The following is a 16947-nucleotide window of genomic DNA, read 5'->3' as shown; positions in this document are numbered from 1 at the left end:
TCATACACACGGCTCCGCTCCGTACACCTCGTACACACGCGGCTCCGCACCGTACACCTCGTACACACGCGGCTCCGCTCCGTACACCTCGTACACACACGGCTCCGCTCCGTACACCTCGTACACACGCGGCTCCGCTCCGTACACCTCGTACACACGCGGCTCCGCTCCGTACACCTCGTACACACGCGGCTCCGCTCCGTACACCTCGTACACACACGGCTCTGCTCCGTACACCTCGTACACACGCGGCTCCGCTCCGTACACCTCGTACACACGCGGTTCTGCTCCGTACACCTCGTACACACGCGGCTCTGCTCCGTACACCTCGTACACACGCGGCTCTGCTACATCCACACTGTAAACCCCTCCTGACCCCACACATAAACTTCAGCTCATCCAGCACCATGACAACCAGCACAGCAGAGTCCTGCATCCACTGAGGCCCCTGATCATGTGACCCCTGACTCCTCCCCTCCTGTGACCTCATCACAGCTCCTGTGCGCACAGAGCAGCCATATATGTGGTGGCGGCTCTGCAGGTGGAGGTATGTGGAGACCCCATTACTGGGCGCAGGGGGCATTAACCCCTTCAGCACGGAGACTCTTTTGGGGTCTTGTGTTGCCCCTTTATAAGAATCATAAGGTTTTTGTTCTGTTTCCTGTAATAGATACATACGACCCAACTATGGAGACAGGAAGGGAGGAAACGTATTGTTCTCATAGTACAGGACCCCTTTACTGACCCCCACAGTGTAATGCCCCCATTATGCCCCTTATGCAGGATGTATGATGCCCCCACAGTGTAATGCCCCCATTATGCCACTTATGCAGTATGTATGATGCCCCCACAGTGTAATGCCCCCATTATGCCCCTTATGCAGGATGTATTATGCCCCCACAGTGTAATGCCCCCATTATACCCCTTATGCAGGATGTATTATGCCCCCACAGTGTAATGCCCCCATTATGCCCCTTATGCAGGATGTATGATGCCCCCACAGTGTAATGCCCCCATTATGCCCCTTATGCAGGATGTATTATACCCCCACAGTGTAATGCCCCCATTATACCCCTTATGCAGGATGTATGATGCCCCCCACACAGTGTAATGCCCCCATTATGCCCCTTATGCAGTATGTATGATGCCCCCCACACAGTGTAATGCCCCCATTATGCCCCTTATACAGTATGTATGATGCCCCCCACACAGTGTAATGCCCCCATTATGCCCCTTATGCAGGATGTATGATGCCCCCACACAGTGTAATGCCCCCATGATGCCTCTTATGCAGGATGTATGATGCCCCCCACACAGTGTAATGCCCCCATTATGCCCCTTATACAGTATGTATGATGCCCCCCACACAGTGTAATGCCCCTTATGCATGATGTATGATGCCCCCACACAGTGTAATGCCCCCATGATCCCTCTTATGCAGGATGTATGATGCCCCCACAGTGTAATGCCCCCATTATGCCCCTTATGCAGTATGTATGATGCCCCCACACAGTGTAATGCCCCCATTATGCCCCTTATGCAGTATGTATGATGCCCCCCACACAGTGTAATGCCCCCATTATGCCCCTTATGCAGTATGTATGATGCCCCCCACACAGTGTAATGCCCCCATTATGCCTCTTATGCAGGATGTATGATGCCCCCCACACAGTGTAATGCCCCCATTATGCCCCTTATACAGTATGTATGATGCCCCCCACACAGTGTAATGCCCCTTATGCATGATGTATGATGCCCCCACACAGTGTAATGCCCCCATGATGCCTCTTATGCAGGATGTATGATGCCCCCACAGTGTAATGCCCCCATTATGCCCCTTATGCAGTATGTATGATGCCCCCACACAGTGTAATGCCCCCATTATGCCCCTTATGTAGGATGTATGATGCCCCCCACACAGTGTAATGCCCCCATTATGCCTCTTATGCAGTATGTATTATGCCCCCACACAGTGTAATGCCCCCATTATGCCCCTTATGCAGGATGTATGATGCCCCCCCACACAGGGTTTCGCCCCCATTATGCAGTGTGATGATGCCCCCCCCACACAGTGTAATGCCCCCATTATGCCCCTTATGCAGTATGTATGATGCCCCCCACACAGTGTAATGCCCCCATTATGCCCCTTATGCAGTATGTATGATGCCCCCACACAGTTTAATGCCCCCATTATGCCCTTTATGCAGGATGCATGATGCCCCCACACAGTGTAATGCCCCCATTATGCCCCTTATGCAGTGTGTATGACCCCCCCCCAGTATAATGTTCCCCCAGTACCGCCTGAGGTCCTGCAGTTGGAATAATCCCTCTGGAGAATGTTTTTTCCTTTCCCTGCTCCCCTCCATATATACCCTCGAGCATGTATACAGGCATGTAGGGGAGCAGGCCTTACTAGATATCGAGGCTTTGTACAGTAATATACCGCATGAGGATGGTATCAGAGGAGTAAGACGTTTCTTGAATTGAGATCAATAGAGTGTAGCAGACATAATGACTTGATGGAGGATCTTCTAAAATTCACTCTGATTCATAACTTCTTTCTTTTTGATAGGAAGTATTTCCACCAGCTCAGGGGTACTGCGATGGGTAGCCTCTGTGCCCCCTTATATGCTAACTTATCCCTGGACTGGTGGGAGGAATCCTCAATATTCAGGGATGGCATCCATATATTGGGGTATGGTACAAATATATTGACTGCATTTTTATCACCTGGTCAGGGACGAGTGAACAATCTTTTTAATTTGTCGGGGAACTCAACATCAATAGAGTGGGCCTTAGATTTACATCTGAATTTATTATAATAATAATTTTTATAGCGACAACATATTCCACAGCACTTTACAATTTTAAGGGGGACTTATATTGACAATACAGACTTTACAGAATAAGCATAACTCAGATATTAAAAGGAGTGAGGGCCCTGCTCGCAAGCTTACAGTCTATGAGGAAATAGGGGAGACACAAAAGGTAAAATGTACGTATATTGTATAATACAGCCTTAATATACTAAATAGAGTAAGTATATAACACCACATGAACTGGTCGCCAGCCAGTATGTGTACAGTACAGACAGAGGCTATTCAGTGCATGGATGGTATGAGCATGATTTTGAAGAAAATTTTAATATGGGCCAAACTGGGACAGTTAGATAAGTGTGTTGAGGTGATAGGCCAGTATAAAGAAATGTTTTTTTAGGGCACGCTTTAAACTGTGGGTATTGGGAATTAATCAAATTGTCCTGGGTAGTGCATTCCAAAGAATTGGAGCAGCATGCGAGAAATCTTGGAGACTGGAGTGGGAGGTTCGGATCACGGAGGATTTTAGTTTTAAGTCATTAGCAGAACTGAGGGCACGGGTAGGGTGGTAGACTGAGACGAGGGAGGTGATGTAGGGCGGTGCTGAATCATCAAGAGTTTTGTGGGTAAGAGCAATAAGTTTATATTGAACTCTGTATTGGATGGGCAATCAGTGCAATGACTGGCACAGGGAAGAGACATCGTTGTATCGGTTGGTGAGGAATATGACCCTGACTCCTGCGTTCAGGACGGATTGGAGAGGGGAAAGTTTATAAAGGGGGAGATCGATAAGTAAAGAGTTGCAATAGTCCAGACGAGAATGAATAAGAGCTACATAAGAGTTTTTACAGAGTCAAAGGTAAGAAAATTTCTGATTCTAGAGATGTTTTTAAGGTGTAGATGACACGAGCGAGCGAGTGATTTGATGTGAGGAGTGAAGGAAAGATCTGAATCAAGCTTGACCCCAAGACAGCCGGCATGTTGCTGGCGAGTAATGATGGAGTCACAAACAGAAATGGCAATATCAGGCATAGATAGGTTAGTGGAGGGAGGAAATAGGAGTAGTTTAGTTTTTGACAGATTAAATTTTAGATAGAGGGAGGACATAGTGTTAGAGACAGCGGAAAGACAATCACTGGTATTTTGTAATAATGCAGGGGTGATGTCCGGAGAAGAGGTGTATAATTCGGTGTCATCAGCATAGAGATGGTACTAAAAACCAAATCTGCTGATTGTTTGTCCAATAGGAGCGATATATAAGTAGAAAAGAAGGGCTTCTAGGACTGATCCTTGAGGAACCCCGCCAATAAGGGGGAGGGGAGAAGAAGAGGAGCCAGCAAAAGACACAGTGAAGGAGCGGTCAGAGAGGTAGATCCACAGTGTCGAATGCTGCAGAGAGATCCAGGAGAATCAGCAGGGAGTAGTGACCATTAGATTTGGCTGTTAGTAGATCATTAGAAACTTTAGTGAGTTCAGTTTCAGTAGAATGTAAAGAGCGGAAACCAGATTGTAAAGGGTCAAGAAGGGAGTTATCTGAGAGATAGCGTATTATACAAGAGTGGACCAGTCGTTCCAGGAGTTTAGATATAAAGGGAAGATTGGAAACAGGTCTGTAGTTAGCAGCACAGTTCTGGTCGAGGGATGTTTTTTTAAGTAATGGATGTATGCTGGAGTGTTTAAAAAAGGAGGGAAAAATACAAGATGAGAGGTAGAGGTTGAATATTTTAGTTAGGTGAGTGGTGACAGCTGGAGAAAGGGACTGAAGGAGATGTGAAGGAATAGGTCACTGGTGCAGGTGGTAGAGCGAGAGGAAGTAAGGAGCCTTGTCACTTCATCTTCCGTGACTGGTTCGAAGTCAGAAAATGATCAAGATACAATGTGGGAGGGAGGAGCATGCATTACATTTGGGGATTGAGAGAAAATTTCCTGTCGGATATGGTCAATTTTTTCTTTGAAATAATTGTCCAGATCGTCAGTGCTGAGGTTTTTGGTTGGGGCCTGTGCTGTTTGATTAAGGAGAGAATGAAAAGTGTCAAACAGGTGTTTAGGATTATTGGGCCATGAGATGATGAGGTTGTTAGGCTGCGTGCACACAATGCTTTTTTCATGCGTTTCCGCAGCGGAAACGCATCAAAAACGCATGGTAATCCGCACCCCATGGTCCCCAATGGCATTCCGCAATGTCAATGCACATGCTGCGGATTTTTCCGCAACGTTTCTGCAGCGCTCATAAATCCACAGCATGTTCATTAATTTTGCGGAAGCGCAGCGGAAGCCATGCCATTGACTTGCATTGAGACGCATAGAATCCGTGTCTGTACATTTGTACAAGCGGATAATATGCGTTTCAATGTGCGGATGGTACCCAGTTCTGGAGGAGAGAAGACTCTCATCCAGACCTGGGTACCATTGTACCTGTAAAAAAAAGAATAAAATAAAAAATAAAGTTTATATTCACCTGTCCGGCGGCCCCTGCAGCGCTTCTCCTTCCAGGACCTGAGATGACGTCGCAGTCATGTGACCGCAGGCTGTCTCGCGAGATGCTGGCAAGCCAGGAAGGAACCAGGAAGGAGCGCGACAGCACACACGGCGGCATCGGAGGTAAGTATAGCTTTATTTTTTTATTTTTACGGTCACACTGTATAAATCCATGCCGTTTGCATGGATTTATACAGTGTGACCTAGTTGTCAAGCACTTTCCAAGTGATGCTATCGCCTGGAAAGTGCTTGTCAGTCCGCATGCGGAAACACATGCGTTAACGCATGTGAATCCGCATGTATTCCGCAGGAAAAACGCATGCACAATCTGCATGCGTTTTTTCCGCCAGGGAGATGCATAAATGCTGCAGAAATTTTCTGCTTCATTTCTGCATCGTGGGCACATAGCCTCAAAGTAGGTTTGTTTGGAGAGGTGAAGGGCGGAGTTATAGGTTTTAAGCATAAATTTATAATGGAGGAAATCTTCAGCCAGATTAGATTTTGTCCACAGCCGTTCGGCACACCTGGAGCCCCGCTGGAGAAAATGTGTTTGCAGCGTGTTCCAAGGTTGTCGCCGTCTGTGCCGAGTTGTTCTCTGTGTAGAAGGTGCGCCTTCATCCAGGGCACATTGCAATGTTTCGTTATAATTCTTCAGTGCAGAGTCAGGGCATGAGAGGGTGGAGATTGGGGCCAATGATGATTGCAACGTTTTCATAAATTTCTGGGTGTTAATGCCATGTATATTTCTATAAGTGTGGAAAGTGGGGGTGTCTTGAGCAGGGTGACAGTTCTTGACAGAGAATGAAAGAAGGTTGTGATCAGAGAGTGGAAGAGGAGAGTTAGTAAAGTCATGTATTGAACAGAGCCGGGTGAAGATCAGGTCAAAGAGTATTTCCATCTTCATGTGTAGGAGAATTAGTAAGCTGTGAAAGGCCGAAGGAGGAAGTTAGCGATAAAAGATGAGCGGCAGATGGGAAGAGGGAATCGCCTATTGGGATGTTAAAATCTCCCATGATGAGGGTGGGGATGTCATAGGATAGAAATTTTGGAAGCCAAGTGGCAAAGTGATCCACAAACTGAAGGGAGTGGCCCGGAGGGCGATACACAGCTGCCACTCGCAGGGAGAAGGGCCAGTAGAGTCTGACTGTGTGGGCCTCAAAAGAAGGGATGAAAAATGAGGGTACTGAGGATATAACCTGAAAAGTACATTTTATTTAAAGGAGCAGACCAACACCAATTATTACCAGTTGCCTTTCCTGCATGTACTGATCAAGAAGGATTGTAACGGGACCCTAGGGACACTCATCTACCAGAAACCTTCAAGCACTAATAAACTACTGAAGTGGGATAACCACCACCCCCATCCCCATAAAAAGAGGAAAATCCAAGGGACAATTTTTATGGTTGAGAAGGTACTGCTCGACTGTCACAGATTTTAATATACAGGCAATAGACCTGAACACCAGATTAAGGGATGAAGGGTACTCGTGGTACATTTTGGATTCCGCATCATCGTTTGCAGAAAAATGGTCTTATCCATCAGCTTATCTTTTCCTCATTCAGGTCTCTACAATACCGGATCCTCTCAGTGAAGATCGTCTATATAAGAAAATTTTCCTGATTTATCCAGGAAAATGATGGACAAGATGGTGGAGGGGATATTACACCTCACCCTAGAGATCCTCTTCCGGCTTACTGGAGAGGTGAGCGATTCTGATGACGTCACATTACAGCATTCTTGGAAATAACAGATGGACAGAACTAGAGAGGTGAGGACTCTGGAAATGTCTGTAGTGAGATTTATTAATGTGACTCTCCATAACCAGAGATTAATCACGGGGCCTCCACCTCACCCCCTAATACATGAGGACATCAATGACCAGAAGATCCTAGAACTCGCCTACAAGATAATTGAGCTGCTGACTGGAGAGGTGACACTGCTGGGAATGCTGGGACATTATACAGTAACGCTGTGAAGGGATCGGGGGGATGACGGTATCATTGTATGTGTCAGGTTCCTATAAGATGTCAGGATGTCGCCGTCTATTTCTCCATGGAGGAGTGGGAGTATTTAGAAGGACACAAAGATCTGTACAAGGACGTCATGATGGAGGTTCCCCAGCCCCTCACATCACCAGGTAATAGACAGGACTAAATACACACGGCCTATAATTATCTGTATGTAAAGAATGAATTCAGTCCCTGTATGTGTTTCCTCCAGATCTATCCAGTAAGAGGACAACACCAGAGAGATGTCCCCGTCGTCTTCTTCCACAGGACTGTAAACAAGAAAATCCAAATGTTCCTCAGGTAGATAGAGAGAAGGTGTCATGAGATCTCCCCTATGATGTGTAGACGGCTGTAAATGTCATGTCTTCAGTTCTGTTTTATCCATCATTATTATGTTTTATATTTGTGTAATGAGAATGGTGGAGATGGCAGGATTAGAGCTGATCATAGATGTGACTTCTCCATCTGTCAGTGACTTTTACAATATTTGTTTCAGGGTGAAGATCTGACCCATATTAATACTACAGAGACATATGTGAGGGGTGATGAGCGGTGTAAAGAGGAGATTCCTACATATGACTACACAGGTGAGCAGTAACCACTGAATACAGAGAAGTCCCTGTCTGTGGCTGCTTTATCAGTGGTGTAGTCGTATCACAATCGTGTGATCACCATTTTGCCGCTAGACTCCAACATTCTCCTCCGTTCGAAAATATTCAAATTACTTTGTGTAATTGTGAAAGACCTTTTCTATAGAACTTACAACCTGAAGGATCCACCTACCCCCTGGAATTAGGAGACGCTGACCGTTACCTGCCCAGGTCTGTAAACTATAAAGCCAAATGACAGCGTACGTAGAATGTGCTGACAAATTAAAAAATCACTTGAAGAAAAATATGATGGGCCTGTAAGAGAAAGCGGAGGGTAATGATGCTGTTGGCTTCCTAGATCCCTGATATCTTATTAGATGAATCTACCTTCTCTCCCTTCTGTGCTGCTGAATGTGCTCATATGGTCCCTACAAGACCAGGTCCAGTCTTTCTGGCCAAACTTCACTTTTATGATCGACAACATTAAATGTCCAGTGAGGCCAAGTGTGAATTTCTGTACAATAAGAACAGAGTTTCCCTTTATCCTGACTTTTCAATTTCTTTTGAAACCAACTAACTTCAAACAGGATTGTCATAAACTACACAGAAAACATTACACCTGTGCCATGATATATCTCTAAGCTGTGCGTGGCTGATGGCTGTAATATACATTTATTCATGCCTGCAGGAGATGTGTTGGCATGGCTCCAGCCCTGGTTTCATGGATCCACTCCACATCATAAATAGTATTGAGCGAATTTGTTCGGCATTTCAAATTCGGGTTAGTTTTCGGGGTTCCGGCTTGTTCGCGCCAAATGGTCCACCATAAATGAGTGCAACTCCAGTTTAGTGTTGGATTTCTCCCCTCATACATACGTGGTTGTTGGGGATGTTACATGTTTATATATTCTTTATTTTTTTTACATATTTTTATTTTTTTCACTCTCTATGATAGTTTCATTCTGGTGGGATCGGCCGGCCTCACTTATGTGAGTCTGTAACTCCCTGGTCGTCTTTCAAAAAGATCTCCATTACCTCTTCCAAATGCCTGAGATCTAAATTTAAAACACCTCAGCTCTTCAGTATTATAAAAAAGTTCTCTTTGAACGTCTAATATTTCTTCTTGACACTCATCTGCCAGAAAATATTGGCCCTTAGCGATAGTTTAGATTGAGAAGAGCCCCCGAGCCCCATACTCTAATTACCCCAGAGAGGTTTCACCACTAGTTACTCATTTTTCTCTGATGAAGACTGTTCAGTTTGGTCATTTCAGTAGATGTGTTATTGTCTGTAGACACAGTTTTTGACTTCAGTAATCCTCTGCTTTAACCCCTTCCCGCAGTCAGTATTATGTTTCTAATCAGGCCCCATTTTTCAAATTTGACTTGTGTCACTTTATGTGGTGATAATTTTGGAATTCTTCACAAAGGATAATAGGAAACAAATGGACCTTACAAATTATTTTCCAACTTCTTTTGAATCTGACAATACCCTATATACGGTTGTACACTACTGTCTGGGCACATGGGAGGTTGAGAAGGGAAGGAGCGCCATTTAGCTATTAGGAATGCTCAAAAGATGGCTACCATGAACAGGCTTATAACTATCTACCCTGTTTACAGATTTCACAAATTACTTTGCTCATCACCCTTTAACTCTTCTACATGGATCTGAACCTACACAGAGACCCCTAGGCTTGGGCCATGGTGTTACCTGCTATTCGGTGGAGTGAGATGGAAAGAAGAATAGTCAGGTAGCCGGGTCAGAACCAAGAGGATAGAGAAAATACAAAATCAGAAGACACCAGTAGTCAGTAAACGGGCCGAGGTCACAACAGGAAACAAATACACAAGCCGGGAGCTGAGCACAGAGGACTGAACCAGAGGAGAACAAGGCTGTATCTGGCAGCTTCCGGCAATATGCTTCCAGCTTTAGTAGGGTGCGGTGCTTTCCAAATTGCTGAAGCAGGGAGCAGATTACTCCAGCTGGACTGCACACACACCCATACTGCCAGACTCGATGGTACTACAGGTCCCAAGCACCCTAATCTTAGTGGCTGGACAGAGCCTGTACCTTTTACTCCATATTTGGGAGGCAGAATAAACAAACAGGTGAACACCACGCTCCACTGGTTCATCCTATGAGGTTTTCTATTAGATGGTCATTGTCCAGTGAATTTTTTTTTTATATAACTTGCCTTTTTTACAGACAATTTAAGTAGAAATGTTCAAAAATATAAAATTCAAGGATTCTTTATTAAAAAATAATAATTGTTTTTATTCTTGGCAGATATCTGTACCAGGAGATCAGAGGGACAGCTGACATCTTCAGTTTTTAAATCAGATAATTTTCAGATCCCCCAGGATACAATTGAAGTGAATGCCATTACTCCAGATTTACCATCATCCCTTCACAGCCAAGATCTGTCATCTGATCCTTTGAAACACGTCCTGTCTTCTGATTTATTACCGACTACTAAGGAAAATCAAAGTCACAAAATAAGCATTAAAAAACAAACTGCTCCTAAAGCAAAGAAGCCATTTTCACATTCAGAATATAGAAATAGTTTTCCTCTCAAAAAGTCTTTTCTTAAACATCAAAAAATTCACACAGCGAAGAATAGATTTTCTTGCTCCAAGTGTGGGAGATGGTTTAATCAGAAATCAAGTCTTGTTAGGCACCAGATAACTCACACAGGAGAGAAGCCATTTTCCTGTTCAGAATGTGGGAATTTTTTTACAGAGAAATCAAATCTTATCGCACACCAGAGAACCCACACAGAGGAGAATCCTTTTTCATGTTCAGATTGTGGGAAAAGTTTTGTACAGAAATCAAATCTTAATATACATCAGAGAACTCACACAGGGGAGAAGCCATTTTCATGTTCAGAATGTGGGAAATGTTTTACAGAGAAATCAACTCTTATCAACCATCAGAGAACACACACAGGGGAGAAGCCATTTTCATGTTCAGAATGTGGGAAATGTTTTGCAAAGAAATCAAATCTTATCAAACATGTGAGAACTCACACAGGGGAGAAGCCTTTTCCATGTTCAGAATGTGGAAAATGTTTTACAGAGAAATCAACTCTTATCAACCATCAGAGAACACACACAGGAGAGAAGCCGTTTCCATGTTCAGAATGTGGGAAATATTTTACAGCGAAATCAAATGTTATCAAACATCACAAAACTCACACAGTTGAGAAGCCTTTTTCATGTTCAGAATGTGGGAAATGTTTTGCAGAGAAATATACTCTTATTAAACATCAGACAACTCACACAGGGGAGAAGCCTTTTCCATGTTCAGAATGTGGAAAATGTTATAACCATAAATCTAGTTTTCTTAAGCACCAGAGAACCCACACAGTGGAGAAGCCATTTTCATGTTCAGATTGTGGGAAATGTTTTGTACAAAAATCACGTCTTAATATACATCAGAGAACTCACACAGGGGAGAAGCCATTTTCATGTTCAGAATGTGGGAAATGTTTTGCAAAGAAATCAAATCTTTTCAAACATCAGAGATGTTAAGAGACTCAGAAAGAGAATAGGAGGGATCCAATGGCTGGATGTCCTTAAGGACAAAAATGTCCAGGAAGGATGGGAAATTTTTAAAAATGAGATTCTCAAAGCACAATCGTTAACAATCCCAAAAAGTAGGAAGAATGGGAAGCATTTAAGGAAACCAGGATGGATGAACACAGAACTTAAACACATGCTAAAAAGAAAGAAAGAAATGTTTATTAAATGGAAAGAGGGAGGCATATCTAAAGAAGATTATAATGCAGTCTGCAGATCCTGCAGGGCACGTATCAGGTTAGCTAAAGCTGTCAATGAATTAAGGCTTGCAAGAGATGTCAAAAGCAATAAAAAATGATTTTGGGGGTATGTCAAAAGTAAAAGAAAAGTCAAAGATGCTATAGGATTTTTACAGGATGAAAATGGAGAAATGGTAAGAGAGGATGTTGAGAAGGCCGAAATTTTTAATTCCTATTTTGCATCTGTTTTCTCTCAGAAAGAAAATGTAACTTCAACTGATCTTCACTGTCCTTTTAAAGGAATAGAGGAATCCAAGTTATCTGTAAACAGAAAGATTGTGAGGGAATATTTAGCTAACATAAATGAGTTCAAGTCTCCAGGTCGAGATGAATTACACCCCAGAGTACTGAAGGAGATCGTAGAAGAAATTTTAGAACCACTCTCCATAATCTTTGAAAATTCTTGGAGAACAGGAGAAGTCCCAGAAGACTGGAGAAGAGCAAATGTTGTTCCTATCTTCAAAAAGGGGAAGAAGGTGGACCCAGGGAACTATAGGCCGGTGAGTCTGACTTCTATACCAGGAAAGATCTTTGAGGGTAAACTGATTAAATTTGCTGATGACACAAAGCTAGGAGGGATAGCTAATACTAGAGAAGAGAGAGAGAGGATTCAAAAAGACCTAAATAAACTGGAGCAGTGGGCAGCAACCAACAGAATGGTTTTTAACAGGGAAAAATGCAAAGTACTACATCTGGGCAATAAAAATGAAAAAAGCATATACAGAATGGGAGGAATAGAGCTAAGCAACAGTACATGTGAAAAAGACTTAGGTATACTAATAGATCATAGACTGAACATGAGTCAACAGTGTGATGCAGCAGCAAAAAAGGCAAATACAATTCTGGGATGTATTAACAGAAGCATACAGTCTAGATCACGTGAAGTCATTATCGGTCTTTACTCCTCTTTGGTCAGACCTCATCTGGAATACTGTGTACAGTTTTGGGCACCACATTTTAAAAAAGACATAGACAAACTGGAGCAAGTTCAGAGAAGATCGACCAGAATGGTGACTGGTCTGCAAACCATGTCTTATGAGGAACGGTTGCAGGATTTGGGAATGTTTAGCTTGCAAAAAAGAAGACTGAGAGGAGACTTAATAGCTGTCTACAAATATGTCAAGGGCTGTCACATTGTAGAAGGATCATCTTTATTCTCATTTGCACAAGGAAAGACTAGAAGCAATGGGATGAAACTAAATGGGAGGAGACACAGATTAGATATTAGAAAAAACTTTTTGACAGTTAGGGTGATTAATGAGTGGAACAGGCTGCCACGAGAGGTGGTGAGTTCTCCTTCAATGGACGTCTTCAAACAGAGGCTGGACAGACATCTGTCTGAGATGATCTAGTGAATCCTGCTTTGAGCAGGGGGTTGGACCAGATGACCCAGGAGGTCCCTTCCAACTCTACCATTCTATGATTCTATGATCAGAGAACTCACACAGGGGAGAAGCCTTTTCCATGTTCAGAATGTGGAAAATGTTTTACAGAGAAATCAACTCTTATCAACCATCAGAGAACTCACACAGGAGAGAAGCCATTTTCATGTTCAGAATGTGGGAAATATTTTACAGAGAAATCAACTCTTATCATCCATCAGAGAACCCACACAGGGGCAAAGCCTTTTTCATGTGCAGATTGTGGGAAATGTTTTGGACAGAAATCACATCTTAGTAAACATCAGAGAATTCACACAGGGAAGAAGCCTTTTTCATGTTGAAAATGTGGGAAATGTTTTAAACAGAAAGCGCATCTTGATAACCACCGGAGAACCCACACAGGGGAGAATGCCGCAACTACACCCAACTAGTCTCTGTACAGACAAGAAAGGCCCTAGCTGTACAACTAAAAACGCCACCACAGACCTAACTCCCTAATAAGTCGTTGAGGAGTTTCTCATACCTCCTGAGGAACCAGAGGGGAGGCTGCAACAAGGGGAAAGGAAAGTATGAAGTAAAATACGAAAACCCTGAATGACAAGCAAAAACACATTCATATAGGGCAAAGAAGGCAAGCTAAGGAGAACCAAAAATAAAAGGAACAAGTATAATCTCCCAGAAACCTAACATTGTTAGACTTAAAAGGTAATGGGAGGAAAAGCACACTGACTGGGAGGATAGTTTCACCTTTGTGGTGAAACTTATAAAATTCATCCTCACCTGTATATGTAAACCTGTCCGTTTATAATGACCACTGACAAGATAAAGATTCCCAACTTACATGAGGATTACAAGATCCCAGGTACTTTCAGCTGCATTAAATCTAATGTAATGTACTTAATTATATGTACCAATTGTCCAACTGGGGGTCTGTATGTAGGGGAGACAGGGCAAAAACTTAAAACAAGGATGAATTCTCATCGCCACACAAAAAAGAAAAAAAGAATAGATCTACTTGTGGCCACACATTTTTACGGCCACAACTGCTTATCCTTTTCCGAAACTGATAGTTCTGCTTAACATCACTTGTCTTATCTATTGCATTATTCCTGTGCCCTGTTGTGTATAAATATGTGACTCTTCAGATTTTGTGTTATACTATGTCTCATGAAGAGACATGAGTAGTCTAGAAAGCTTATTGACTAATGGCTAACTCAAAAGATTGTATCAACCACTGAGGACTCTCAAATTTTAATATTTTTCTCCATACAGCAATTTTAAGATCTCTCCACAGGTGTTCAATGGGATTTAGATCCAGACTCATTGCTGGTCAGAACTCTCCAGCACTTTGTTTCCATCTATTTTCTAGGTGCTTCTTGAAGTATGTTTGGGCTCATTGTCATGCTGGAAGACCCATGACCTAGGACTAGTGTTGAGCGAGTGTGTTTTGTTCCGAGTATTTACAGCTGCTCTGTTATGTTTGAATCACTCCCGTGTGCATGATTTGCGACTGTTTGGCAGCTTTATTACATGTGAGGAATGTGTAAGAAATAGACATTCCTCACATGTAATAAAGCTGTCAAACAGTTGCAAATCATGCACATGGGAGTGATTCAAACATATCACTGAGCAGCTGTAAATACTCGGAGCTCGGCCCGAGCATACTCGGCGAAAGGGTAAATAGAACATACTCCCTCAACACTACCTAGGATGCAAACCCAGCTTTCTGACACTAGGCACTATATTGTGACCCAAAATCCTTTGCTAATCTTCAGATTTCATGATGCCTTGCACACAGTCGGAGGCAGCAAAGCAACCCCAAACCACCTTTGAACCGCCACCATATTTGACTGTATGGGTTGTAAATTTATTCTTTATGCTGTGTACCTTGGGCAAAGGAACATGTGGATCTCTAAAGATGGACTTATAACCTTGAAATTGTTGAGAACCAAAATTGTTGATAAATATCAAGTCCTCAGACAGTTCTCTTCTCCTTTTTCTGTTTTCTCCATGCTTAGTGTGCCACACATTTTCACACAATGCAAATATTGAATCAACTTCTCCCTTTTTTATCTGGTTTTAGGTGTAATTTTCATATTGCCCACACCTGTTACTTGCCAAAATTGCATTTGACTAGGGGGTGCCGAAGCGGAAAACAACGATCACATGGCCAATGATGTAGAAAACATGTATAAACTTTATTCAAAAAGATTTTTTACATAAAGAATAGAGCAGAGTGTCTAAGGAGACAAATCGGTGCCAAATCACCATACAGAACATTAAAACATAGATAAAACAAGCAGGTAACACATAGGATGCCGGTATCTCGTCTCACAACTCCCTTCCTCCCCATTGTCAAATGTTTAAAGAGACTATAACGCATGTGAAGGGACAACATGAAAACAACCGTCTATATGCTATAAATAGCTATATCTCAAAGATAGATATCCTTTCCCTTAGTATCTCACACGGTCAAAATCCAGCATAGTTACCTGAGTGGGAGACTGGGAACCTGCACGATGCGTGCTTCCCCAAAATTGCGTTTGAACAAGCTTCACATGCTTGAAACAAAGTTGTTTACCCACAATTCTGGCAAGGTGCCAACAATTTTGTCCGAACTATTTTGTGTGAAATTATGTTCAAGTTGCCTTTTTTTTCTCTGTTTTCTTGTGTTGTTCCAATGCATGCAAAGGAAATAAACGTGTATAACAAAACTTGTAATTGCAATAATTTTCTGAGAGAATGACTTCATTTTCTGGAACAATTTCAACACTTTTGACCATAACTTGTTTTTGTTGCCTTTTGAATTTGTTGCAGCATATCATCCTCTTCATGTTCAGCTATATTAGGAGGCTTGTAGCAAAGTCCAATTAGCAGCTTTGCATTATTGCCATCTCCATACCCATACTGATTTTACATCAGGGATGGAAAGCTCAAAACATGCAGAGGGCCAAAATGAAAAACCTTGACAAAGTCGTGGGCCGACCAGTATACAGTATAATGAGCCCCACATAGTCCTCCATACAGAATAATGGCCCCACATAGTCCTCCATACAGAATAATGGGCCCCACATAGTCCTCCATACAGTATAATGGGCCCCACATAGTCCTCCATACAGTATAATGGGCCCCACATAGTGCTCCATACAGTATAATGGGCCCCACATAGTCCTCCATACAGTATAATGGGCCCCACATAGTCCTCCATACATAAGAAACAAGAGGGAAAAACTTCAAGTCAGAGTCCCATCTAATAGTGAAAAAATGACAACATTTTATTAATTATAATTTATACAGGAAAAAAATATGAATCACAGAGACAGTTAATAGTAAAACAATGGAGGAGCACTAATGAGGAGCATGAGACAAATTAAGATGATTATTTTCTGATGTAAATACATAATTGGGCTGCCAAAAAAATAAGAATATATTGTTAAAATGCAGTGAAGCATTCAATAAAAGTGCAGGTGCTTATGAGGTAGGTCAGAAGTAGTTGCTATATAAGAGGTTAGTCATACCGCTGTCTATATATAGGTACTAATATAGATAGCTCATACCGAAGATAGCAGATCTTTATAAGTGGTATCAGTGCCCTGACCCCTTAGACTACAGAGTAAAAGTATATCCTAATACATATTAAAGCCTAGAAAATGCACCTAAGTAGGAAAAAAGATTAAAGAACGGCAGCGAAAAGATTGTAGCATAAATCTTATAGAATACTTACAGCCACAGTGGATGTGAACACGCTCCTCAATGGCACTCACCCTAATGCGCGTTTCGGCACGGCTGCCTTCGTCAGGAGGTGGCATCAATGAAGGTGGATAGGGTTTAGAAACCCTTGAGCCAATAGA

At 42.7% G+C, this 16947-nt stretch overlaps 1 protein-coding gene across 1 annotated transcript; it reads left to right on the top strand.

Moving 5' to 3' along the window:
- The first annotated feature begins 454 nt into the window (after positions 1–454).
- LOC141192378 (uncharacterized) lies at positions 455–11427 on the top strand. Its single transcript, XM_073661896.1, has 7 exons — positions 455–547; positions 6858–6997; positions 7121–7225; positions 7309–7432; positions 7516–7604; positions 7801–7891; positions 10184–11427. Exons 2-7 carry the CDS (start codon positions 6929–6931, stop codon positions 11425–11427), a joined length of 1722 nt encoding a protein of 573 aa, XP_073517997.1. The 5' UTR covers positions 455–547; positions 6858–6928.
- The last annotated feature ends 5520 nt before the right edge of the window (positions 11428–16947 follow it).

This window comes from Phyllobates terribilis, unplaced genomic scaffold, assembly GCF_046119375.1.
Source record: "Phyllobates terribilis strain yellow unplaced genomic scaffold, ASM4611937v1 Scaffold_60__1_contigs__length_8166268, whole genome shotgun sequence".
Classification (NCBI taxonomy): domain Eukaryota; kingdom Metazoa; phylum Chordata; class Amphibia; order Anura; family Dendrobatidae; genus Phyllobates; species Phyllobates terribilis.
Note: the sequence above shows the minus strand (reverse complement) of the source record. Positions and strands in the feature narration are given on the sequence as shown.